We start from the raw sequence: 26008 nt of genomic DNA, 5'->3' as shown, positions 1-26008 counted from the left end.
CTAGTTCAGCACCTACCTTGAAGAGACATAGAAACAGGGTTTCTAATTAGATGAAGTCCCTTACAGATACTTAAAGACTTATAGCACCAAAAACAGCAGAAGTTGCTTAGATGCTGTAAAAAGTGTGCATTTTTTGAGAAATTTAACATACAATTGAGGGATACCCTCAGGCATTCTGTTGAGGTTTCGTGCATAAATGATGCTGCATTGGTCATACAGGAAACTGACTCAGAGGCGATCTTATATGTAATCTTGTCAAAATACTGCAACTCAAGTTTTTTTAATATAGGATTACTTGAACTGAATATATATATTTATGCTAACGGGGCAGACTTACTGAAGCCTTAGGCATCTCTCATGTATTTAAAAAATATGTAAAATGCCCTTCGGTCAAGTCCATTCATATGTTAAAAAATGAACAAAATAGGTTATTCTAATCAAATGTCTGCAGTATGCAGCCTAAAGTTGAAAAAGAGAGAGCAGGAGAGCTGTAATTTCTCTTTGTAACCCATGTTTATAAAATAGAAAGATCAGATGAAATTTCAAGGAAGATAATTAAAGAGTGATGTGCAAGTCATAATTTGGCTAATGCAAAAGCTGGGAGACTGTGAATTGTTATATTGTTCTCCTTCGTGATGCAGAGTTGTGATATTACTTTAAATTATTAAAATAGTTTTCGACATCTTTCAAAATACCGGCTGTTTGGCATGGGTTTTATTACTTATTGTAATTGGAGGATCTGCCATTTTCTTTCGTTTATCTCTGTGTGTATAGAAAAGAGATAGATCTTGCCTTTTATTACTTCCCCATGTTCTGAATCAAAAATGTGGTTTAGATAATGTTAAGTGCCCTAATTCTTACTGCAGTGGACGCAGACATTATGAAAAGGCATAAAAATACACACAGAGGGTCTTTCCACCTCAAGTCAGTGAATATGAGGCATTTGTGCTCTGCCGGGTGCATTAACTTCAGCCATGTGAATATAATTTTCATTAAAGTAATCCTGTTTCAACTAGATGCTGTGACTAGAGGTGAAACGTTGCGAAAGCGTTAAAAATAGCTTACTAGTAATTTCAACATCCTGTAATTTTATCACAGATCAAGTTTCAACTGTCATACTATACAGACCTTATTCCCCATATAGCACATGTTTACTTTTTTACCATGCCAGACCCACTTTGGAAAGATTGGTGCCAATATAATAAAATCATCGGGGGTGGGGGTGCTGGAAGGAGTGGGAGGAGAGCGCGGAAGGGGGTGGGGGGAGCGTGGGGGAAGCGAGTACACCATTTTACATCAACACTGCGAAAATGCAATCTAGCCTGGCGGAGGACCGGCAGCTGGGTCGGAGCGAGCGAGGGCTTTGCAGTCTCTGCCTGTTCCTTGTTCTGTCGCTCTTAAGTTTCTCTGTGTTTGCATAATAGCCGTGCATGCAAACCTCACAATTCTCTAGAGCTCCAGAACAATAAATATACACATTTAAAGCCTTTATTGTCTTACGGTTCATGCCCCCGGTTTTCAACAGCTTAATTTCTGGTTGTATTTAACTAGTTTGCAAATGGATTTTTCAGTTTCAAACTATTATTGAGGAAGCTCCCCTCCCTTTTTTGGCGGGGGAGGGAGTGGGGGTGGGGTAGGAGTCGGTATATTATTCCTGTAGCGCTGGGTTATATAAACACATTATCATTTGAGAGCGCCCTTGGCGTCCATCAGCATTGTAAACACGTACTAGTGTATATACTTCAAAATTAAAGAATGCACACGCAGAACTGGGAGCCTGAATTCATATTCCGAGCAGACTCGCTGCTTGCATTTATTGATTTATCATGCATCGTTTATTGTTCCAGTCCCTAAATGCAGTCGGTGTCCGTTCAATATTGTTTGCAAAATCCTGAGATGTGTGTGCACTGCTCACTAGTCTTTCTGTTCGTTTATTTATTTATTTATTTATTTATTGCTGAGTATTTTTTGCGAAGCGAACAAATGCATTAATATTTATATGTTTATATAATCGATAACCCACTTTTCCCTTCCATGTAAATAGGCATCAAAAGATAATTTAACAGATTAGTTCTCGAAAACATGGCAGTGAGGAAGCGTAATTTAACTATCAAACAAATCTACATGTCTAATAACAGCAAATCTGCTAAGGAGCATTAGAAAGAGGAGCAGCGCCCCGGAATCTCTGCAGGAAATGTTCTTTATATTAGACATATACAAGCAGGTCCTGTCAGATGCACAGCGAAGCTCGCCAACTCTCGTCTCCTCCAAAAATCTCATCATACGACACCCATAGACAACAGAGATTGGGAAGAGGGAGATCTCATCTTCATACAGTTTTAGGGTGGATTTTATTTTTACAAACGTTCCTATATGTTTTTTGCCTTGATCCATCCGCTTCCCGCCGAGATCGGAAGGAGCCTTTCTCCCGGTTATGAATTTGATCAACACACATTTGGAGGGAAATCTGTACAGTTTTGACAGGAGCTGAAAATTGAGTCGTCAGAGAAATATTAGGACATATTTTCAATCATTTTTGTGCCGAAGGCGGGGGAAGAACTCAGTTTTATATTGAGACATTACGCCGGCTGAAGACAGAGAATGTTTTTCCCTGCCAGGACCTGATGCAATCCATTCAAGCCAACAAGTTTGGAGAGAATGTTGAGTTCAATCAATTCAGAACGTCGAGATGGAGCCCAACTCACTCCAGGTATTTCGCTCTCCTCCGCTCCTCCGATCCCGGCACCCCCCGGCACCCTCCAGCCCCCCAGCTCACCCACACCTCTACACCCACCCACACCCCCCACAAACTTTTCACCAAACTTTTACCCTCTGCATCTCCCCAAATCATTTTTATTGTTTTTTAAAAAAATCCCTATACTGATCATACATACATAATGTAATTTTACCGCCTCAGATGGAGAGGTAGGGAGAGGTGGCGGTGGGGGGAGGGGGGCGGAGGTTTTTTTTTTTTTTTTTAAGGGAGGCAAAAAATTTGTGGGCTCTATTATTTTTACACCCAGCTTTATATCTGTTGGATCTTCTGTATTAAGAGTGTGGATGTCTGTGTGTAAATGTGTCTGGAAATAGATGTTTGTCCTCTGATGGCTACGTTATTTATTTGGTGCTTTTTTTTCCCCCCCTGCAGTGGGTCGGCTCACCGTGTGGCTTGCACGGACCTTACATTTTCTACAAGGCTTTTCAATTCCACCTTGAAGGCAAACCAAGAATTTTGTCCCTTGGCGACTTTTTCTTTGTAAGATGTACGCCAAAGGATCCGATTTGCATAGCGGAGCTCCAGCTGTTGTGGGAAGAGAGGACCAGCCGGCAACTTTTATCCAGCTCTAAACTTTATTTCCTCCCAGAAGATACTCCCCAGGGCAGAAATAGCGACCATGGCGAGGTGGTAAACTTATATCTCCCTCTCTTCTTTCTTTATTATTTTTTCCCTAGTAATGCTTATTACAGGGCAAGCTTGAAAATACTGTATTCACTTCTGCAGGCGAGCAGGATCGACTCCTTTTTTAAAGGGGTAGCGCCACTAGCTGGGGCTCTAGTATTTTGCCATTGTCAGAGTTTGGCTGTCAGCTTTACAAAGAGGATCCAACTGCTGATTTTAGTCAAGATCAAATAACTTGTTCGAGAAGGGTTTTGTTCAAGAATGTGTGTGTGTGTGTGTGTGTGCGCGCGCGCGCGTGTTCCCTTGCTTTCCTGCTACTGCCCCTTGAACATCACATGCTTTTTATATTTTTTGCCTTTTGAAAATTTACCTTCGCGTCTGGCTCGGTCTTGGCTGGGTGGATTTCTTTCGGTAGGTTTCGATATTGTTCACGTTTTTGGTTTTTTTTTTTTTTAAGTAAGTATTTGATATGTTTAAGAGGGCGGAAATTACGAAATGGAGGCAGAGTGAGATCAAAAGCTATTGAGTTGGCAAAGACGTGTTGAATAAAGTGATAAATGACAGGTACTGGAATAATACATTCAAATAACTTGCAGATCTGCCCGGGCGGATTTCAAAGCGGTCGTGTAACCGGCACAAACACGTTAAGCATTAACAACTATCTCTCGCCCCCACCTCCTCCCCCTCGGACAAGCCATTTGATGTTCTAGTTTTCAGTTACTCCACGCCAAGTGGACGTCCTCCAGCGCGATCTGTGGGGATGTGTGGGACGGGGACCGGGAAGGGAAGGGCAGAGGGGTGTGTGCTCGCCCACTGACCCTGTGGGTTCCGCGTTCTCCGTGCCCAGACCGCGCTCTCGGGGAGTGTGGGGAGGGACCGAGACTCCTCGGCACGTTTCTGGGAGGCCGCGGGGCGCTCGCCGCACTCCCTGGAGGACGCCCGAGGTGAGCCCGCTGTCACCCGGCGCCGGGCAGCCGCCTCCCTTCGGCTCTGTCATTTTCTTGTGTGACCGCAGTTCTGCGGGCTCCGGGTGTCAGCAGACCGACCTCAGCGCCCGTGCTACCTACCAGGGGGACTATTTTGGGGAGTCTGTGTCCAATGCGCCGCGGGGAGGGAGGGCGCACCGTTTCCTGGCAAGGCTTTGTGTTGCCCAAGCGAGAGCAGGGTAATCAAACAGAGACTTTTGAGGGCAGATAGCCCTGTGCCAGGCTCTCGAGCTTTCGAGGTAGGTGTAAGGATCTTTTTGTTAAATGAATGGTTCTCCGTTTAACCCATCCCGGAGCTTCGAGCTGTCTGCCAGTCCTTCCATAATTCCTTGGTCTGATGGAGTTGATTGTACTTTTGGCATCATCAGTTCACTCCCTCTCGCCAGGATCGAATTACCCATCAGTGGTCTTTGCCGGTTAATTACAGGAGTTCGTCAAAACGTTCGCCTTCGGATCGGCCTCTTCGGAAATAAGCCCCGCCCTCCTCTCAGAAAGCCTTCCCTCCCCACCCCACCCCCACCCCCACCGCCGTCCCTGGCCAGCTTTGGCTTTTAAATGTTCATGTTTCCCGACGTCTGCCTGCAATTTTACAAAAGTGTTGTTTGGAAATACTGTGAAAAATCCTGCAACCTACCAACAGGTTGAGCTCTTTCCCCCTCCCAAGGTCTAGCTCGGCCCCCTCCCCCGACCCAACTTTCCTGCGCAGCTGTCTTCCTCCTCCTCCCCCTCCTGATTTCTTATTTGCTTTTCAAATTTATTACTTCAACATGGCCTGTGATCTGGAAAAGGGAAGGATTAAATATCCAGAAAAGAGCTGGTGCCTAATAGACTTCTGACTAAACCCAGAAGGAAATTATTCAGTGTTTTATGGGATATTTTGTGGTCACTCTCTCTCTCTTTTTAATTTTTGAATTGAAATTGGAATATTTTTTAAAGACCCCATTAGGTACAGTTTTAATTTCTGTTCTTGTAATTAAACAGTGAATTCCGATCTAAGAATAAAAGCTAATATTAGCGGAAGGTTGCATCTGTTAGAACTGCTGATATTGAATAGATGTATTTTTAAATACATGATTTAAAAAAATTCTTCATTATGGAGAAATGAAAGCAAACCATTGTAATGATTTGTGCATTTTGTGCTGCTATATGAGCCATACCTGAGAAAATTAATCTTGCCATTTAAAAGTAAACTCCAGGGGATTTGGGGAGGGAGATGGCTCTATTTATAATCCTCAGCTGCATATACATCGTCTAATATTATGCATGATTTGTTTTTTAATGCTAACACGGCTGGTAATTAGCTGTATGATTATACTTGTATATTTCATTAGGACTTTGGCTGATGTCATTGTGAATTATTCAGCCATATTAAAACAATTTTCAATTGAGATAATGACACGCCTCAAAATTATGCAAATACAGGCTGCATTGTGCAAAATAATTATGACAAATGTAAAGCAGGTAAAAAGTTTCCCAATGCAGATCAGTTTTCCACCCTGGTGATGTCATTTTCCCCCTGGCCTAAGTAAGTCATTCATTAGCAGAATAGCAACAGCAGTCTCCTCTGGAGATCCTACAGAAACCAGCACTTACTGCTGGCACCTAGAGGGGGCAACAGGGCCCTCTCATTAAGAAATTTGCTTTGTTTTCACTTACTCCATTAACTTGTTTATATACAGTGAAATGATTTTTATTATTGATTTTAAATAGTTTTTGAATGATGCATTTGCTGTTTACAATGTATAACTGAAAGAGAAGGGTTTCTAAGTGATGTGCTCTCTTACTTGGAGAAAATGTTCAGCACATTTAATCAGCCAGTACAGTTTATTTTAAGTAACCAAATGGAGGTTAATAATTTCCTGATTGAGCTGACATCAGCATCCATTTCAAAAGGACAGCCAGGACTCAGTATGCTCTTTTGGCTTAAGAGAACCAGTCTGTCTTTTTATGATTTTTTGAAGTATAAAGACGTCGCTTCTGAAAGCAGGACAATTATCATTGTGCAAGATTACAAATAGCACCTCCGTGTGGTTTGCTGTGATCTGTGGAGGGCTTCTTTCAGGTCCACATTCTTATTGACCTTTGTAATAATTGTATGAGGCTGGATAAGGCAGGGCTTTGTATACCCATTTTACAGATGGCAGCAGAGGCTTGCAGGGGTTATATGGTTTGTCAAATGTTGACAGGTTAGAACCTAGGCCTTCTGAAGCTCCAGGGTTGGTTTATTTTTCCACTGAAACCTACACTTGAAACCAGAGTTTGAATATATCATATTATATTCTAGAAGTGTGCACTAATGTGGACAGTTGACTAGTCAATCAGCTTTGCCAAAGGTCTGCAGATACTTAGGTAGCAGAACCATTTTTATTCTATATAGTTTAGCTGACTCTAGCCAGTGGTACATAACAATAACAGTTACATTTTAATAGCATTATTAATAATAATTAATAATTTATTATTAGCTTTAATAATTACGATAATAATGTACATGTTTATACACATGGCTGCCTTCATTTACTTCCAGTGCTGGCAACTGGTATGACTCCAGAAAGAGTCACATCTTGACTTGGCAGCTTACTATTTCTTTGACCTTGAATGATGATAAATACTCTGAGCCTCAGTTTTTACCAGCAACAAAATGGGAACAGTAATAAGGTTGACTGTGGATTGTTGTGAATATGAAGAGGCATTGTATTTGCAAAAGTACTTTATACACTGTAAAGTCCTTAAGTTAATAGAGAAGAGTTGTGATTATGATAGTCTTTATTCTAGATATTCTTAATTTATTAACATAAACACAATAATTTTTATGTCTGTGTGGAGGTTCCTGGGCCTCATCATGCCACTGTTTTAAATTATCATGAAAGTGACTAGCAAGGCCATATTCAAAGAGTTAAGTGTCTTCAGTAATTACCCACAATTGCCACATTCAGCCAGTAGCTCTTCAGAGGAGGAAAATGGCAAAGTAGGCGGGTAATTGGTTCTGTTACTGGGTAACTTCTGATTACATTCATTTTCAAATTGCCAAGTGCTTGATCTATTGGCAATATACCCTCTTAAAAATAGGTGGATGTGCAAGCATGGATTTCAGCCTGACAGGCCTTGGGCTGAATTCTACAAGAATATTTGCTGGTCATCTGCAACCAGGAGTGTAGATGAGTAAACTAATGATGTCAGGGAGTCAAGATCAAGCACATCTGGGCATTATAGAGTCCAGCGCACAGGCAAGACTTCGAAAAGCGGTTGGACTAGCAGTCCGCCCTGGGTTAAAAATAGTTAAAAATGCATACTCAGGAGCCCCTGTTGAAATGAACAAATTAGATTCTCTGGAATTGGGATCCAGGATTCTGCACTTTAAACAGTCTTACTCTAGCTGTGTGATCTTGGGCAAATCTTAAACTCTCTGTGCCTCACTTTTCCCTTTTGTGAAGGGGGAATGTAGTATCCACTGCCTAGGATTATTTTGAAGATTAAACAAGTTAATACATGTACAGTGTTTACAATGGAGGTTGGCACATAGTAGATTCTTCCGTAATGATTGAGTCATTTTTATTATCATTACTGTTATTGTTTGCACTGAAGTTTGAAATCACTACCATGGACCCTCCTAAAAGAAAGCTTTTCTCTAGGAGATGGCAGCATCTAGGTTGAACATATAGTCAGTTCAGGTTCCCCCTAAATCAGGCTGGCTTTTATCTATTATGGAAGGTTTAGCTGTGTCACCAAAATAAAAAGCTCTTTACATTTTATTATTGACAAATACTGTCAACTGGATCAGCAGGATGTTTGAAATGATTGTTTGATTGTATCACATCGGGTTTAGGTAGACACATTCTGAAATCTAGGAGGTGCTAGATTACCCTTGCTCTATCTATGGATGGCCATTCAATCTCTGATCTGTATCTGCGTGCTGAGATTTTAGAAATTTCCTAGCCTCTTCATTAATCTCACTAGCCTTGAACATTTTCTATAACTTTTCTGAGCCTCAGTTCCTTTGTTTGTAAAATGAGTTCAATGAGCTCTACTTTGCTGAGAGAATTGGAAATAATGAAAAGGGCCTGGCAACTAGCATCATACTTATACAGGAAAGCTCAGCACATTATGGATGCAGTTTCAATAGTTATTACTTATTTTTAGCAGTGATCTTAAGCTAAGAGAAGGAATATCTTTACTTTCTGACAGATGTGACTTTTAGAACCAGGATGAGAACTAATGAGTTATTTGGAGAGAATTTATTGGACAGTGATAAGCATTAGAGACTAAGGTTTGAAGATCAAATCTGGTCCACTCTCTGTTTTTGTAAATAAAGTTTTATTGGAACATAATCAGACTTGTTTGTTTATATATTACTTATAGCTGCACTCAGACTACAGAGGCAGAGTTGAATAGTTGTGACAGTGACCATATGGTCCACGCAGTGGAAAATACCATTTGGCCCCTTACAGAAAAAAGTTTGCTGACCTATGGGGTTGATCCAAAATAAGGAACATGATTGTGTGCCTTTTTCTCTTTCCTGCTTAGGTTTGAAGCAAGATCCAGTAATTTAAAGAATACTTTATCATTACTATGTCAAAAACATTTAGAAATACAAAACTTTATTTCAACATTGAGTCTAGAATGTTAAAATTGGAGAACTAGTTCACCATGTAAAAAGTTATATTTTGTGTGATAAAGATCCTAAGTCCAGCCAATGTTGGCATCATCTGTCTTGAGTTTATCAAAACTACTTGTTGAGTGCTAACCATGTGCTCAGCACTCTGCTAGGTGCAGAGATGGATGCCAAACCTTTCATGGTGTGACCCTTTTTATCAAGAAGTTTATCAATCTTGATAGAGAAATAAGACCAACACATATATATTTTTAAAAAACAATAGAAGACACTATATAACACATTGGTGAATTGTGCTGAGAATACATGCAGTATGCGTCCAGAGGAAGACTTACTATCTGCATGTTTTTGGAAAAAGAATTTATTCAACTCCTGGACTACAGGAGATGCAGAGATAAATGAGAATGTCCCCAGCCCTCAAAGAGCTCATAGTCTAGCCCCATGGAAAGATCACAGAAAAGCTATCAGACTCTTTCTGTCTGTGTTTCCTATAGTGGGAGATTAACTAAGGTCACTATTTGTAGTTTCAAGATCTTTCCAGAAACTAGGAAGTATTCTCTTCATCTTTGAAGTCTCATTCATTCCATGCATATTTACAGAGCACCTATTTTGTGGGAGAGCCCGTTCAGGCCCTTGGGCTACAACAATGATCAAGACAGACAGGAATCCATGCCCTGGGGGAGTTGACAGTCCCTGGATTGATTTTAACCTCCCCGGTACTTTGCTTTCTGCCTTATATGATGGCTGTCTGTGTTCTTCCCCTTTGCCTTCTCTACTATAGTGCAGTTCTCAGGAGCAGAGGGTTGTGTCTTTTTTCTTCTTGGTCCCTCCACAGTATTCAGTGCTACTCACTAAGTATTTATGGAATGACTAACAAAATAATTAAAGTGCCTTTCCCCCCACACCCCACTTTGTTTAAGGTTGGTCCAGTTTCTTTCTGGCAGAGGACCTATGACCAGCCATTCGTGTGTGGGTCAGCTCCAGTGCCCCATCTTACACTTTTTCTTTCTCTTCTAAATCTGTAGTCATTTAGCACCATAGGATGTGAAAAAAGTGAAAAGGGTTTGGTTTTGGTTTTGTTTTTTCAGGAGCACACCAGAAAAATTAGTAAATATTTAGGACTGAATGATCAGGCTACAGCCAACCTCTCTATCTCTTTGCGAGTTTTTCCATTCCCTGGCCATCCACCCATTAACAAGTCAGAGCTCTGAGCTGGCAATCTGTAAAAAGACTAGACTTCAAAAAAGAAGAGTCACTTCTCACCTGCATGTTGGTTGGCAGTTCCAGGGAGCCAGCATATGTTCTTCAGACTGATGGTCTGAAACTGCTGGATAGTGAGTTAAAATTGTAAGCAATTAAAACCTCTCTTGACATTTAGAATGGCTGGCCTATACTAAGGAAATGTTATTTTTACGAAGTACATGAGTCCATACATGTAAATACTTCCGTATTAATTATTACTAAAGCACGCTATTGTCAAAGTGGCATCTAGTGATACATGACTCAAGTCATTTATCAAAGTCTAGTTTTAACCAATATCCAGAATATAATTGCTCAAATCAAATGCATTTGCTTGTCATATTTTTTCATAGCCAGGGTAGTTGGATATTTGCCATCTTCTACTCAGAATAATATTGCAGCTAATGATTACCCGTTGGCTTGGCTTTTAAGGAAATTTAAAACAAATTTATCGATTGTTGGTTTAAGGATTCATTCTCCTCTCACAAATATTGTCATGGATCCTGCATTTCTTGAAAAATCTGTTCTTGTATATAACTCCCTTGCCCAAGGATGGCTTTTTGCAGCCATACTGTGTTCTCTGACTTGCTGGAGATTAGAACCTGGGTCTTAGCTTTCAGAGAGCATGCTTCACATCCTGGACTGTGGCTGTCTATATTAACAACACATTTCAAACATGCAGATGATGATTATTATTGAATTGGTTCTTTAGAATCATGCTAATGGCATCAATCTCCACACACACTTGTGTAGATTAATTCTGCTTTTAAAATCAGATGCTGTTAGCAGCATTAAAGATGGATATTTGACATTTACCACGCAGATGAGGATGGGTGGTTTAATTACATGAATTTTCTGTAGAATCTTTGTGGCTATATAAACAGACCTACAACAGTGTGTGTCCTTGCCCACGTGACAATCAAGTTCATGGTCCCATCTCCACCCTTGTGCTACGGTGAGAAAAATGGAGTAGAGGCCACATGTTGCTAGTCAATCAATGGCCCAATAAACATTTCCCCCCTACCTTCCCTCTCTCGTGACTCCAAGTAGAGCCCAGCTGGGAAACACACCCCCTCCTCCCCATAGTTGAGTTCCAAGCCTGATCAGTGGCACTAAACATTAAACTCTTGTCTTTGAGAATAATAGGCTTTGCTTTCTACACCCTCAAGCATGTTGAACTACTGTGCAGGCTGGAAAATAAAAATGTTCTAATTGTGTCTTTTAAATAAGCATAGGAGTGAATTAATTAGACCATATTTTGTCTTTAGTTGCTTAGTTACACAATAGTATTCCTGAGCACGAGTAAGATAAATTGGCTCTTTTTGTGCTGCCTGTCCCTTAATCATAATTATTGTATTGCTTAGGAGAGTAAGGCATACATAGATTTTGAATTTTTTATTAATAGTCAAAAATATGCATATGATATATAAAGTATATGCTGTTCAACCTGTTTTATATGCTTTTATGTGGAAAGAAGTTTTATTGTGGTGGTAACATTTGCATTAGTTGCTCAAAGATGTAGTTCTGGGAAATACATAATTGAAATGTTTTTGAATTGCTTTTTCTGGCCTTTTCAATCTTATTCAAAATAATAGTGCCTCCAGTCCTGGAGCAGTCATTCTCATTTGATTTAACATCTTTCTTTGCACTGCACACGCAGCGCCCAGTTTTAACCCTGCAAAGCCTAGATGAGTTCCTGTGAGTCACAGGCCTCACACATTACACCTTGTGCTTTTGGGCTCACACTGCCCAGGGTTGGGGAGCTGGGGGACTCAGAGTGCCTGTGCCTGCATCCCGCAGCCATTACTCCAATGCCCTTTGCTCTTGGCATGCTGCCATGTTCCTTGCAGAAGACTCCCCGGTTAGAGATTGTACGAGTTTGTTTTAGCTTGTCTTCTGGAGTCTTGCAAAATGGGATGTTGCTACTGGAACTTGGGTTTCCAGTCTCCTACCCCCACCCTCCACTCTACCAAGGAGGGCAGCAAGACCCTTGGACAGCTTGATATAGTTACTGAACAATGGGATAGTCTGGCTTAAGACCCAGGATGCATGCTGGGTAAATGTATGTGAAAACTGACTCCATTGTTCTGTTGTATTTGAAAAGCAAGTAAATTATTTACAGATATTTGCTAATTAAAGCACATATTGTTTTACCAGTACAAAAGAACACAGTATAACTGGAGACAAAGAACTAAGTGCAGATAATTTAAACTTGCTAATTCTGTATATTCTTCTTAATAGAGGAATATGTTTTTAAAATAAGTATCTATATAACCATAAAAGTATGTGTGCATACATACATGTATGTATGGGTTATTTTCTTTAACTCTTACAAGGGAAGCCTTACATGCTACAGAGATAAAAAAACCAAGTTACCATCCAGTTACTTGTCACTAGACCTGCTCCAAGCTCCCAATGGAATATCAGAGATGGAAATTATTTTGACAGAATGCTGTTTCCCTGGAGTCTGAGCTTTGCTTGCCATCATCTAGTTTGAGCTCAGCTCAGAGTACCATTGAAAAAAAGGAAATGAGCCAGATCTTGTTCCAGAGGATAAAAGTCTTCTCAGTCATTATTATCTTGACCTCAAGCTTTCCTCAGTGAGAGGCCCAGTGCAGTTGTTTTTCTTCTCTGACTACCCAACTTTGTCTGGCTCTATTCTGGTTGGAAATTTGCATTGTAGAATGAAGCCCACTGACATGCACCAAAGTGGTCCAATGCAAGGATGGTTTCTGGTAACATTCTCAGAGACCTCCTAGCTTGAATGTTGGCATATTCATAGGTGCAGTTGGTCCCTCTAGCTCTGCCATCTGCACAGGCACATTTGGTTTTAGGCATGACTGGCCGGAGACTATTGATAAAGATGATCAAGGAGACCTGCCAGTCATCTCAGAAAAATGCTGTTGTCTCATTTGCCATGGGTATTTTAATAGACTCACGGGGTTTACCAGATCAGAGAGATGGAAGAGAATGGGTCCCATCCCCTTTATTTGATAGATGTGGAGACTAAATCTCGAGCATGTACTTAAAGTCTGTGAGTGATCAGTAGAACTAGATAGAACCCAGCTTTCTTGTTGTTCTTCATTTATTTATTCAGCATCTGGTTCTTGAAAGAGTCTATCCTGTTCTCTAGGAACTTGCAGTCAAATTGGTTGTTGACTGATAAACAGACTACTCAGTAATAATTCTGTAAAGTTGTGTAATGAAATGTTTACAAAGGCTTTTTAAGTTCCAGGACCCCCACAGCAGGCACACGGTGCCTCTTGAACATTTTACAGGAGAAGATTCTCTAGCACAGTCCCTCCGGAGCACCTCCTGTGTGCAGGCCCATGCTGGCCCTGGAGAGACAGACTGGGAAAGCAGGAAGATCCTGCCTTCATGGAGCTCACCTTTGGGTGGGAAGTATGCACGTGATTAATCAAACTAGCATAAATAAATGGGTGACTTTTGTGATGTGGTCAGAGTGATGAAGAGAAGATACAGAGACCTATGACAGGGTGTCTGACCTTGTTGGGAAGGTGTGTGGAGGCATTTTACAAGAAGTAATGTTTGAACTCAGGTCTAAAGACATTCTGGTGAAGATTGGGAAGAGGTCCCTTGACAAGATGTGGAGGTAGGAGCAGTATCCCCGCAGCATGATTTATGGGCCGAGCGTCATCTTGGTGAATCCAGTAAACAGGTTACAGAAGCCTCTGATGCTCATTGGATGCACCTGTTGTTCTAGTAGATGTTTTCAAGACATCTAGATAGCATATTCAGAGCTGATTTTCATTGGCTGTGGAGATGCAAGAAAAGGAGGCCAGCAAGGCCTTTAGGCCAAATCTGGCCTGCTATCTGTTTTGTAAATAAAGTTTTAGTGGCACACAGTCACACCCAGTTCACAAACTATCTCTGGCCACCTTCACACTATAAGGGCAACAGAGACTGCGCAAGGCGCAGAGTCTAATATGCCTAGGCCTTCACAGAAAATGTTTGCCCAGCCCCTGGTCTAAAATAATATTAATAAAGTTAACAGTAAAACTAGATGCTGACAGCTTCATGTGAAACCTTTTATTTATTTCTCACAACAATATTACTATGAGGTAGATTCTAGTGTCCTTTCCATTTTGCAGAAGGACAATCTGAGATACTAGGTAACTTGTCCAGGTTTCCGAATTCATTCATCAGGTAAATGACAAAAACTGAATGGGAACTCAAGCTGTCTTGATTCCCAAATATAGATGGCACAAATATTATGCTGTTCTACTGACAGGTAGAGGACACGGGGTGGTAGCAGAAAACAGGTATAAAATTCATTAACATTTTTCTTTTGGGAAATAAAACTGCATAACAGCTGTTTGCATATTTCATGGCCCTGTTCAAAAGTAACCGCCCCGGTGAGGTCTTCCTCTGCCCCTCCAGGGGAGAAAGGCACCAGGGAGGGGCACAGGCACATGCGTCAGTACCCCCCAGGCCACGCACAGGAAGTGAAGTGAGTGAGTCTGAGAGACAACATAACATTTAGGGGAACTGGGGAGCACGTGTGTTCTTCTTTTGCAGCTCTTCACGTCCTGCTGAATAGGTGAGCAGGAATGTTATCTGGTATTGCCAGATCTTTCCTTTTTTGCAGAGAATTGCCAGAAATCTATACTTTTGGTGTGAGTTTAGCTGGCAATTCAATCCAGCTAAAAAATAAAAATTAAAAAACCACTTGGTGTGCCCAACAAAACATGTCTTCAGTCTAGATGTGGCCCACAGGCCACCTTCGAGTCTCTAGAGCAAAGCTTGGATTATTACAATTTTAAGACATTCTCATTATTTGACCCACTTTCCATAAATAAAGCAACAGGAGCCTGTTGGTACTGAAAAGGTAGGAAAGAAAGGAGTGGGGCCAGCCAGGGAGATGAAGCCCTCACCATTCTGTCTCATCTGAGTTCCAGAGTTGGAGGGACAGCAGGAATGGATGTCCCAGGAAAGCTGGGCTCTGTCCTTGGACTCTGTCCCTAGGGAGGAAGGCACAGGGATTGAGACTTGGAAAGAGAAGTATGTGAGAGGGAATGTGGCCTGCAGCCATGCTGGAGGTGTGCTGGGGAAGGGGAGCTTGTGAGCGGGCCCATAAAAATAAGGACTTTTCCTGGGTGGAGATTTTTGAGGAATGAGGGTGAGAGAGGGAGAAATCCTAGGCAGAAGAAGCCATAGGTCAATAGGGAGGAAGGACATAATACTGGATGTGGTCTGCATTCAGCAACAGATTAGGGGTCCAAGAGAAAATGAGACTGAGGCCAGGACTTAGGGAGCATAAGCAGGTCAAATTTAGAAGACTGAAGTTGAATCTGCAGGTGGTGCTGATTAGTAATTTCTCATGTGTCTTTTCTCTTTCTCGTTAGAATACAAACTCTTAGTCTTGAAGCTTGGTAGAACCAAGCATGAATATTTACTTTGCCAGTTAGTAGCTGTATGTCATCTTGGTCAACTTAATCTCTCTGGAGTCTCAGTTTCCTTATCTGTGAAATGGGTTAAAATTGCTGGACTGTGGATATCAAATGAGATTTATATGAGCATAGAGCACCAAACCATGGCCTGGTTTACCCAGGCCTTTAGCTGGTGCTGATTATTGATCCTCATTCTTACTTTATTGGCTCATGAAGCCTGCCATGGTCATAGACTGTTAATAGTGCTTAATAAGTATTATTTCTATTATATTCTATTATTAGAAAAAATCTAACCAAATTATCAATTTAAGTAAAGTTAAGCTTCCTGGGTCTCCATCTGTTCCAAGAGACTTCTCGTGTTTATGTTCAGCCTTTTTTGTTTTGTTTTTTTCTTTAATTAAAAATATTTTTAAACCAGTTACCCATATTCATAGTTTTAAAAAATCAAATTGTTCTACAGGGTTCATCAGGAAAAAATAACAGTTATCTGCTCCATTCTTCCCATTACTGATCCCTCATTCCCAGTTTCAGCTGTTTCTTCACGTTCAGAGGTTTTCATCCATGTTTGAGTTTTCCAGTCACTGTGAATGGGACACCCTCAAACCCACTGTGTTCTGTTGCATTTAAGTCTTAAAGGAGCTTCAGGGAGCATCTCTTCTATCAACCACAAAATAGAATGAGACGGGAGAAGGATGGAGTCAGAAGACCCACCTGAATTTCAGATGTTTGGTCTCAGTACGCCAGAGAAAGTTCAGCCTGGCGCTTCCTTCCCCCGTCTCCCGATGCAGCCTCCAGGAAACCTGGTGTTGAGCTGCTGGATGCACACAACATTGACTTTGTTTTAAACACCCTCATTTTCCATTCATTTTTAGAAGCCTCTCCTATTTCCTCTTCTTCCAAACACCCTAATTTCAGAATTTGTTTCGCCCCCTTGTCATCTCCTTCTCTTGCTCTTCTGTTGGTGGTGGTGGTCAACAGGGAATGTGTTCTGGACCAGCCTCTTGAAGATGTATAACACAGGATTCTTTTACAAAGCAAAAACCACCAGCAAAAGGATGTAAAGGGAAGGGTCCCAGCCAAAATGACTGGGGGATCTTAGAAGAAGGATCTCAAAATAGACTACCCGCTGGGCCATTAAATCCTTTTGCTTTGGGTTAATCCCACAGTGTGTATCAGATTACTAGAATTGAGATGAAAACACTGCTGTAGTACTCTGTCGCTTCACCAAAATATTCTCCATTCTAGTGTACATGGGTTATAAATATAGAAAATAATTAAATTCTGTGTATCTTAAGTGAAATAACCTATTTGTTCTATTCTGTTTCTTGTAAATATTCTCCATAATAGTCTAATTGTGTTGTGTGATTCTGGGTGCTGAGTATGTATTTAGCAACAATGCAATGGGTTGTAATATGCACCCTAACTATCTGGGCAGGCAAAAAGAAGATTCTAGTAAAAAGGCTAAAGATGTTTTTCCTAATGCAAATTATAGGAGTCACATAAATGGTAGTATCTTTTAAAATTATCAACAGGCTTCGTTTTCTTTTCTTTTCTTTTTTTTACAGTATAGGTCCTATTTCTCACTCTCACATTTTTGATGTTACCAGATCAGTAACTCAACAGACAGTTAAGCAGGTGTTCAAATCACTCCTGATCCCCAGAATTCCTAAAATGACCCCTCAAAGCAAGGGAATGAAAACATTCTCAGCAAGTCAGAATATTGAGGTATTTTAGTTGCCTCATTTTTGTGTGGGGAGGTGTCTTAATTTTTAAAGGCTTTGTTTTGTTTTGTTTTGTTTTGTTTTGTTTTTGCTTTTTAAGCAAAGAGAAGCTTACCTGTACCTTGGCCACGAGGATTGGAGGAGTGCATGTCTATAGGATCTGCCGATTATGCTCATAGACAACAGAGTTCTTAGTGGTTGACTATTTCAAGGGCCTTTCAAAGATTGATCTTGAAAAGGTGGGAGTAGGAAAAGAGAGATGAGGCTTGGGATTCTTCTCTAGTAGCTAAGAATATAATATAATATTGGTCTCGAAACTCATAACCTTTCTATTTCTAAATATAGGCCTTGTTTATTATATAAATGTTGATTCAGTTCAATTCACCATTATTTATTAGTACAGACAAGGTACAATGGGAGTGATAAAGAGATGAATGAGTTTAGCTCCTCTCCCTCTAGTTGCTTAGCCTTACTTGGTAAGATTCTACTTTACCTCTTCCATCTGCAAAGGTATACTCATTTTATTAAATAGTATTCTTGGAAATGTCTATGGATCCCCTCAAAAGAAGAGATCATTTGGATAGGCAAATGTTTAAGGACTTAGGTAGTTGTGTACAGCATTTTTCCATCGGCCTGTGAACCTCTTAGCAGAAATTAATTTCCAGGCATAGTTGAAACTGATATTTAGCATCTTGTTTCACAGACTATTTCTTTGTCACACATAAATGTGTAAATCTAGCCCATGTTAAAGATGGGTGTGTTAGTGACCTATTGTTGTGTAACAAATGACCCCATATTCTGTGTCTTAAAACAATATTGATTATTTACATTTTGTGTGGCTCAAGACCCTGGGTAAGGCTTAGCTGGGTGTCTCTGATTCCAGGTCTCTCAAAGCTCTCTTGGGGGGAATTCACTTCCAAGCTTGTTCATTTGCCCGTGGACAGCACAAAGGTCCTGGAAGGCTGTTGGACTGAGGGCCTCATTCCTCACTGGCGGTTGGTCTAGGCTGCCCTCAGTCTCTTATAGTGTCACGTGGGCTTCTCTGAAGACCAGCTTCCACCATGGCAGCTGACTTCCCTCAGAATGTGGAAACAGAAGCCACAATCCTTTTATAACCTAATCAAGGAAATGATATCCCATCACTTTTGCCTAGTTCTTTTTGTCAGAAGTGAGACATTACGACACCAGGGCATGGGTACAAGGAGGTGGGGCTCACTGGGGCTGTATTAGCAGGTGCCTACTACCATCAGCAATGGAACCAGTCCCTTTAGTATGAAGCCAGTCTGATGAGGGTTGAAAGATATTCTTCTTACCCTGTCTTGCTTGTTTTTTTCTTTTCCCTTTTATTGTTGTTATGCATTCTCCTTCAGTGATTCCTTTCAAACACCTCCCTATTCTTCTGGGCATATAATTATAGATGACATATGCAGTAGCCAGCAGATTGCTTTAATCTTTTAAAGATTTGTTAGTCTTAGAGAATGTCAACAAGCTATATTGAGTCTTTTTTAAGCCTAATGTCTTGATCAGTGAATTAGGAGAGTTTTATGGAAAGGACATTGTGTGACGGTGAGTCTTCAGAGAGAAGGGGAAGGAGGACCCTGGAGCAGGTATAATGAAACAGGCTTCTCAGTGCATGCATAAGAAAATAGGTATGTTTCATGCACAGAAGCTGAGGAGAGGCATTAAATCAAGTTTCCATATATCCAAGTAAAGAAGACCTAAACATCCAAATGAAAGGGATTGGTGTCCCAGTTTGTGTTTATAGTGAGTGTGTCCACAGGAAATGAAAATCTAGCCACACTTCAACCTTGTGCATATTTCAGGGAGCAATTGGCCTTCCATCTTTTTTTAAGTTGGGTGGAAATTAGCCATTTCATGGGAAAACTCTTCTACTTCTCTTTCAGGGAGGAGGCTACTTGGTTTTCAACAGAGAGCTCAAGACATTCACATGTAGACATTAAAGGTTTGAGAAGAAGGTGGCATTGAGTAGATTCTGGTCAATTATTAATAATGGAACTTGATTTATGGGGTAATTTCTATGCTAAACCTAGTGCAAACTTGGAGAACAAGAGCTTGGATTAAAATTTAGAAGCACACATCAACTATAGGACATTCACATAGGGCAGGTTGTGTGTTGTTTTCTTTATTTTTAACCTTGAATTTGACAATACACTATTTTCCTCTCAGTGCCTTTGATTTCTCCATTCCCTTTCCATGCGATGTCCTGTGTTCTTCCCCCACTTCTCTCTACTTTAACCTTGCTACCTCCTGCTCTCCCTTAAGGCCTCAGCAGAGAGACCTTCCCTGATCAGTTGATTTAAAACAATCCCCAGAATCACCCTTTGCCTCCTATTATTGCCTCTTCTAATTCTTTTCTTAAGATTTTGTTGTCTGATTCTCCTGCCTCTCTCCACACACACACACACACACACACACACACCTGTAGGTCCCAGGAAAGTAGGAATTTATCTGTTTTATTCCTGACTATAACCCCAATGTGTGATATATAGTTAGTGCTCAATAAATATTTTGAATGAATGAAATCACTTATGAAACTTATTCCTGATTATATAAACCACATTTAGCTGAGAGCTATTATTTACTGCCTGTCTTCCCCCGCTAGACTGGTGCCCATGAGTCAGGGGCTTCTTCCTCAGCTCTTCTTCATGGCTGGCCCAGCTCATTCTAGATGCTGAGAACATTGAGAAAGAAAAAGTGAATGGATTTTCTGACAAAGGCCTAGAAAGAAAGTAACCTTCAGGTCCTAGGCAAGGAACAGGAGACCCTGGGCCAAGTGTGTTTCTGAAGGGCAACATCAGTATCTTACCTTTATGTTCTCCTTGGCTGATCCTGGCACAGAGCAGAGTCAATTAATTGGATCAGATGGAGTTGAGTTAGAGAAAAGTTAGGATGAAACCCCCTTTGATAACCACAGCTGAAGCTCAGCTTGTGAACACTCCCTTACAGGTGGCAGGGATGGCTCTTTTTAGATTTCCTCCTACACTTTTTTTTTTCAAAATGCACAGTAGCATTTGCTCAGCCATTCATTCATTCATTTGTTCGTTCATTCGTTCTTTTGTTCTTTAAGCTCCACCTAAGAATGTGTGGAAGGCATGGAGGACATGCAAGTTTCAGCCCTGCCTTCAGAAGGCTTACCTCGAGGGAAACTTAGTCTTTATTCTTGGGTTTATACAATCTCTGTGAGGTGGCACAAGAGTTGGAATCTTGGGTCTGTCCTCTCAGTTGGCCTCCACACCACAGTCTTTAAATGGAGTAGAAGGTCACCAACTGTGGTTGCAAATTGGCTCTTGCATTAATCCTGACTTATTCATAAATACTCAATATTTTTCTAAAATGAGTTTAGGGCTTTTGATTGAAGCCTGAATCATTTACCGCGACAGAGCATATTACCAGTGTAGGAAAACTAGAACTTAAAAATACAAAGCCCCTTTAAGTAATCCAATATAGGATAATTACATTATTAAATAAAGCTGTGTGTCTCAAATTATTCCTCTGCCATTGTACATGTGAGGATAATAATGCGAACTGTGCTAAGTGAACGGAGCAAAAAAAATGTTTAACAAGAGGGAGCATGTCTAAATCATATGTTTATGTTTAAATAAAGGCTATACAAAACTGGAAGATTTGCTTGGTTTCTACTTTAAAGCATTTTATTTATTTTATTTATTTTTTATGAGTCCTTTTTCCTTTTTGCTCAATCCCTCTGCTCCCTAACCTCCCCCCACCCACTAGCTGTCATCTGCTCTCCATCTACGAGTCTGTCTCTGTTTTGCTTGTTAGTTCAGTTTGTTCATTAGATTCCGCATATGAGTGAAATCATATGGCATTTGCCTTTCTCTGACTGGCTCATTTCACATAGTATAATGTTCTCCAGGTCCATCCATACTGTTGCAAAGGGTAAAATTTTCTTCTTTTTTATGGCCAAGTAGAATTCCATTGTGTAAATGTCCCATAGTTGTTTTATCCACTCATCTACTGATGGACACTTGGGCTGCTTCCATACCTTGGTGATTATAATGCTGCAATGAACATAGGGGTCCTTATATTCTTTTAAATTGTGTTTTGGGTTCCTTTGGATATATTTCCAGAAGTAGGATTGCTAGGTCAAAAGGCAGATCTATTTTTAAAGTTTTTAGGTATCTCTATACTGCTTTTCACAGTGGCTGTACCAGCCTGCATTCCCACCAACAGTGCAAAAGAGTTCCCCTTTCTTCACATCCTCGTCAGCACTTGTTTGTTGATTTATTAATGATAACCATACTGGCAGGTGTGAGATGGTATCTCATTGTGGTTTTAATTTGTGTTTTTTTGATGATCAGTGATGTCGAGCATCTTTTTATTTGTTTATTGGCCATTTGTATGTCCTCTTTGGAGAAGTGTCTATTCAGGGCCTTTGCCCATTTTTTAATTGGGTTGTTTGTTTTTTGGTGTTGAGTTTTGTAAGTACTTTGTAAGTTTTGAATATTAACTCCTTTTCAGTTGTACCAACTGAAATATGTTCTCCCATTTTATGCATTGTCTTTTTGTTTTGTTGATGATTTCCTTGGCTATACAAAAACTTTTTAGTTTGAAATAATTTCATTTGTTTTCCTTTGTTTCCCTTGCCTGAGGAGATATATCTGATAAAAAAAATTGCTATGAGCAATGTCTGAGATTTTGCTGCCTATGTTTCCTTCTAGGATTTTTGTGATTCCAGGTATAACATTTAAGTCTTTGATCCATTTTGAATTTATTCTTCTGGTGTAAGAAGGTGGTCTAGTTTCATTTTTCTGCATGTATCTGTCCAGTTTTCCAACACCATTTATTGAATAAACTATCATTAGCCCATTGTATGTGCTTACTTCTTCTGTTGAATATTAATTGACTATAAAGGTGTGGGTTTATTTCTGGGCTCTCTATTCTGTTCCATTGATCTATGTGTCTGTTTTTATTTCAGTACCAGGTTGTTTTGATTACTGTGGCCTTGTATTATAGTTTGATATTAGGTAGCATGATTCCTCCAACTTTGTTCTTCTTTCTCAAGATTGCTGTTGCTGTGTAAGGCCTTCTGTGGTTCCATTTTTGAAATATTTGTTCTACTTCTGTGAAATGTGTCATTGGAGTCTTGATAGGAATTGCATTGAATCTATAGATTGCTTTGGGTAGTACGGACATTTTAATGATGTTAATTCTTCCTATCCATGAACATGGTATGTGCTTCCACTTATTTGTGTCTTCTTCAATTTCTTTCTTCAGTGTCTTATAATTTTCTATGTATGAATTTTTTACATCCTTGCTTAGGTTTATTCCTAGGTATTTTATTCTTTTTGAAGCAATTTTGAATGGGACTGTTTTCTTAATTTCCTTTTCTGTTACTTCATTATTGGCATATAAAATTGCAGTTGATTACTGGATATTAATTTTGTGACCTGCTACTTTGCTGAATTCCTTTATCAGTTCTAGTAGTTTCTCGATTGAATCTTTGGGGTTCTCTATGTACAGTATCATGCCATCTGCAAATAAAGGCAGTTTTACTTCTTCCTTTCTGATTTGCATGCCTTTTATTTCTTCTTGTCTGATTGCTGTGGCTAGGACTTCCAGTACTATGTCAAATAAGAGAAGTGAAAGCAGGCATCTCTGTCTTGTTCCCTATTTTAAGGGGAATGCTTGTAGTTTTTGCCTATTGAGTATGATGCTGGCAGTGGGTTTGTCATATATGGCCTCATTATGTTTAGATATGTTCCCTCTATTTCTACTTTGCTGAGAGTTTTGATCATAACTTGGTGCTGGATTTTATCAAAGGCTTTTTCTGCATCTATCAATATGATTATGTGGTTTTTATCCTTCATTTTATGTGGTGAATTACATTTACTGATTTGTAAATGTTGCACCAACCTTGCATTCCCAGAATAAAGCCCACTTGATTATGGTGTATGATCTTTTTGATGCATTGTTGTGTTTAGTTTGCCAATGTTTTGTTGAGGATTTTAGCATTTATGTTCATCAGGGGCATTAGACTATAATTTTCTTTCTTTCTAGTGTCTTTATCTGGTTTTGAAATTAGGATAATGCTGGCCTCCTAAAATGAGTTTGGGAGTTTTCCCTCCTCTTGGATTTTATGAAATAGTTTGAGAAAGAAAAGTGTTAGTTCTTTCTGTAAGGTTTAGTAAAATTCACCTGTGAAGCCATTTGGTCCAGGGTTTTTGTTTGTTGGGAGTTTTTTTTTTTATTATTGCCTCAATTTCATTAGGTGTAATCTGTCTATTCAGATTCTCTGATTCTTCCTGATTTGTTTTTGGAAGGTTGTATATTTCTAGGAATTTACCATTTCATCCAGGTTGTCTAGTTTGTTGCCATATAATTGTTCATAATATTTTTTGGAATATCTTTTGTATTTCTCTGATGTCAGTTGTTACTTCTCCTCTTTCATTTCTGATTTTATCTGTTTGGGTCCTTTCTCTTTTTTTTCTTGATGAGTCTTCTTAAAGGTTTGTCAGTCTTACTAATTTTTCAAAAAAACAGCTCTTGGATTCATCGATCTTTTGTATCATTTTGGGGGACTCTATTTCATTTATTTCTGCTCTGATCTTTATTATTCCTTTCTTTCTACTTACTTTGGGCTTTGTTTGTTATTCTTTTTCAGGTTCCTTTAAGTGTGAAGTTAGATCATTTATTTGAGCTTATTGTTGTTTTTTTGAGATAGGGCTGTAATGCTATGAATTTCCCTCTTGGGATTGCGTTCCCAGTGTCCCACAGATTTTGGATGGTTGTGTCCTCATTTTCATTAGTTTGAAGGGATCTTTTGACTTCTTCCTTGATCTCATTGTTGACCCATTGTTTAATAACATGTTATTTGGCTTCTATGTCTTTGCATGTTTTTCATTGTTCTTCTTGTGATTGATTTGTAGTTTCATGGCATTGTGGTCAGAGAAGATGCCTGATATGATTTCAGTCTTCTTAAACTTACTGAGACTTATTTTGTGTCCTAGCATGTGTTCTATCCTAGAAAATATTCCATGTGCACTTCAAAAGTACGTATATTCTGATGCTTTGGGCTAAAATGCTCTGAAGATATTAATTAAATTCATTTGATCTCATGTGTTGTTTAATGTCTATGGCTCCTTGTTGATTTTCTGCCTGAAAAGTCTGTCCATTAAAGTCAATGTTGTGTTAAAATCCCCAACGATGACTGTAGTTCTGTGATTCCCTCCCTTTATATCCATCAAGACTTCTTTCACATATTTAGGTGCTTCTATGTTGGGTGTATAAATGTTTTACTTGGGTTATATCCTCTTGTTGGATTGTTCCCTTTATCAATATATAGTGTCCTTTTTTGTCTCTTACTATAGCCTTGGTTTTGAAGTCTATTTTTTTTCAGATATAAGTACTGCTACCCCAGCTTTTTTTTCTTTACCATTTGCATAAAATATCTTTTTCCAACCATTTATTTTTAGACTGTGTGTATCTTTCAATCTGAGATGGGCGTCTTGGAGGCAGCATATATATGGATCTTGTTTTCTTATCCATTCAGCTACCCTCTGTCTTTTGGTTGGAGCATTTAAGCCATTTACATTTAAGGTGATTATTGATGGATACGTATGTATGTAGTGCCATTTTATTGTTAGGCTGTTTTCCTCTTTTTTTTTTCCTTTCTGTTTTTCTCCTTCTTCTTAAAGCAAGCCCTTTCATATTTATGCAGTACTGGTTTGGTGTTTAAAAATTCCTTTAGCTTTTTCTTGTCTGGAAGTTCCTCATTTCTCCTTCAATTTTAAATGATAGCCTTGCTGGGTAAAGTAGCCTTGGTTGTAGGTCCTTGCTTTTCATCACCGTGAATATTTCATGTCACTTCCTTCTGGCTTGAAATGTTTCTTTTCAGTAATTAGATGCCAGTCTAATTGGTGCTGCCTTGTAGGTAACTACCTGCTTTTCTCTTGTGGCTTTTAGGATTCTCTCCTTGTCTTTAAGCCTTGTCATTTTAATTATGATGTGTCTCAGTGTAGGTCTCTTTCGGCCCAACTTGTTTGGGACTCTCTGAGCTTCCTGGACTTGTGTTACTTCCCCCCCACCCCAGATTAGGGAAGTTTTTGGTCATTAATTCTTCAAATAGGTTCTCGATTCCCTGCTCGCTCTCTTTCCTTCTGGTATTCCCACAATGCAGATGTTGTTACGTTTCATGTTGTCCAAAATGTTTCTTAAGCTCTCCTCATTCATTAACATGTTTTCCCTTTTGCTGCTCTGCCTGGGTGTTTCCTTCTACCTTGTTTTCCAAAATACTGATTTTATCCTCTGCTTCATCTAACCTACTGCTTAATCCTTCTAGTATATTATTTCTTTCAGATATTGCATTCTTTATTTTTGACTGGTCCTTTTGTATGGTTTCTATGTCTTTTTTCATGCTGTTGAGGATCTTTATAATCATTACTCTAAACGCTCTCTCTGATAATTTGCTTGCCTTCATTTCATCTAGTGCTTCCAGAAAATTTTCTTGTTCTTTCATTTGGGGTCTGTTTCTTTGTCTTCCCGTTTTGGCTACGTCTTTGTATTTTCTGCCATAGTTGTTAAACTAATCAATTGTTAAACCACTCAGTTGTTAATCTAGTCAAACTGCAATCAGCAGGCAGGCTTAAGGACTTCAGAGTGGG

General features: G+C 39.7%; 1 protein-coding gene across 1 annotated transcript in view; it reads left to right on the top strand.

Annotated features, from left to right (window-relative positions):
* Positions 1-2240: 2240 nt before the first annotated feature.
* The window catches only part of ARID5B (AT-rich interaction domain 5B), a 178441-nt gene continuing 154673 nt past the window's right edge, over positions 2241-26008 (top strand). Inside the window, exons 1-2 of the mRNA XM_028511577.2 lie at positions 2241-2710; positions 3149-3403. Of these exons, the coding sequence (XP_028367378.1) occupies positions 2690-2710; positions 3149-3403 (276 nt within the window). The 5' untranslated portion in view covers positions 2241-2689. The remainder of the gene's footprint in view (positions 2711-3148; positions 3404-26008) is intronic.

This window comes from Phyllostomus discolor, chromosome 5 (assembly GCF_004126475.2).
Source record: "Phyllostomus discolor isolate MPI-MPIP mPhyDis1 chromosome 5, mPhyDis1.pri.v3, whole genome shotgun sequence".
NCBI classification, from domain to species: Eukaryota; Metazoa; Chordata; class Mammalia; order Chiroptera; family Phyllostomidae; genus Phyllostomus; species Phyllostomus discolor.
Note: the sequence above shows the minus strand (reverse complement) of the source record. Positions and strands in the feature narration are given on the sequence as shown.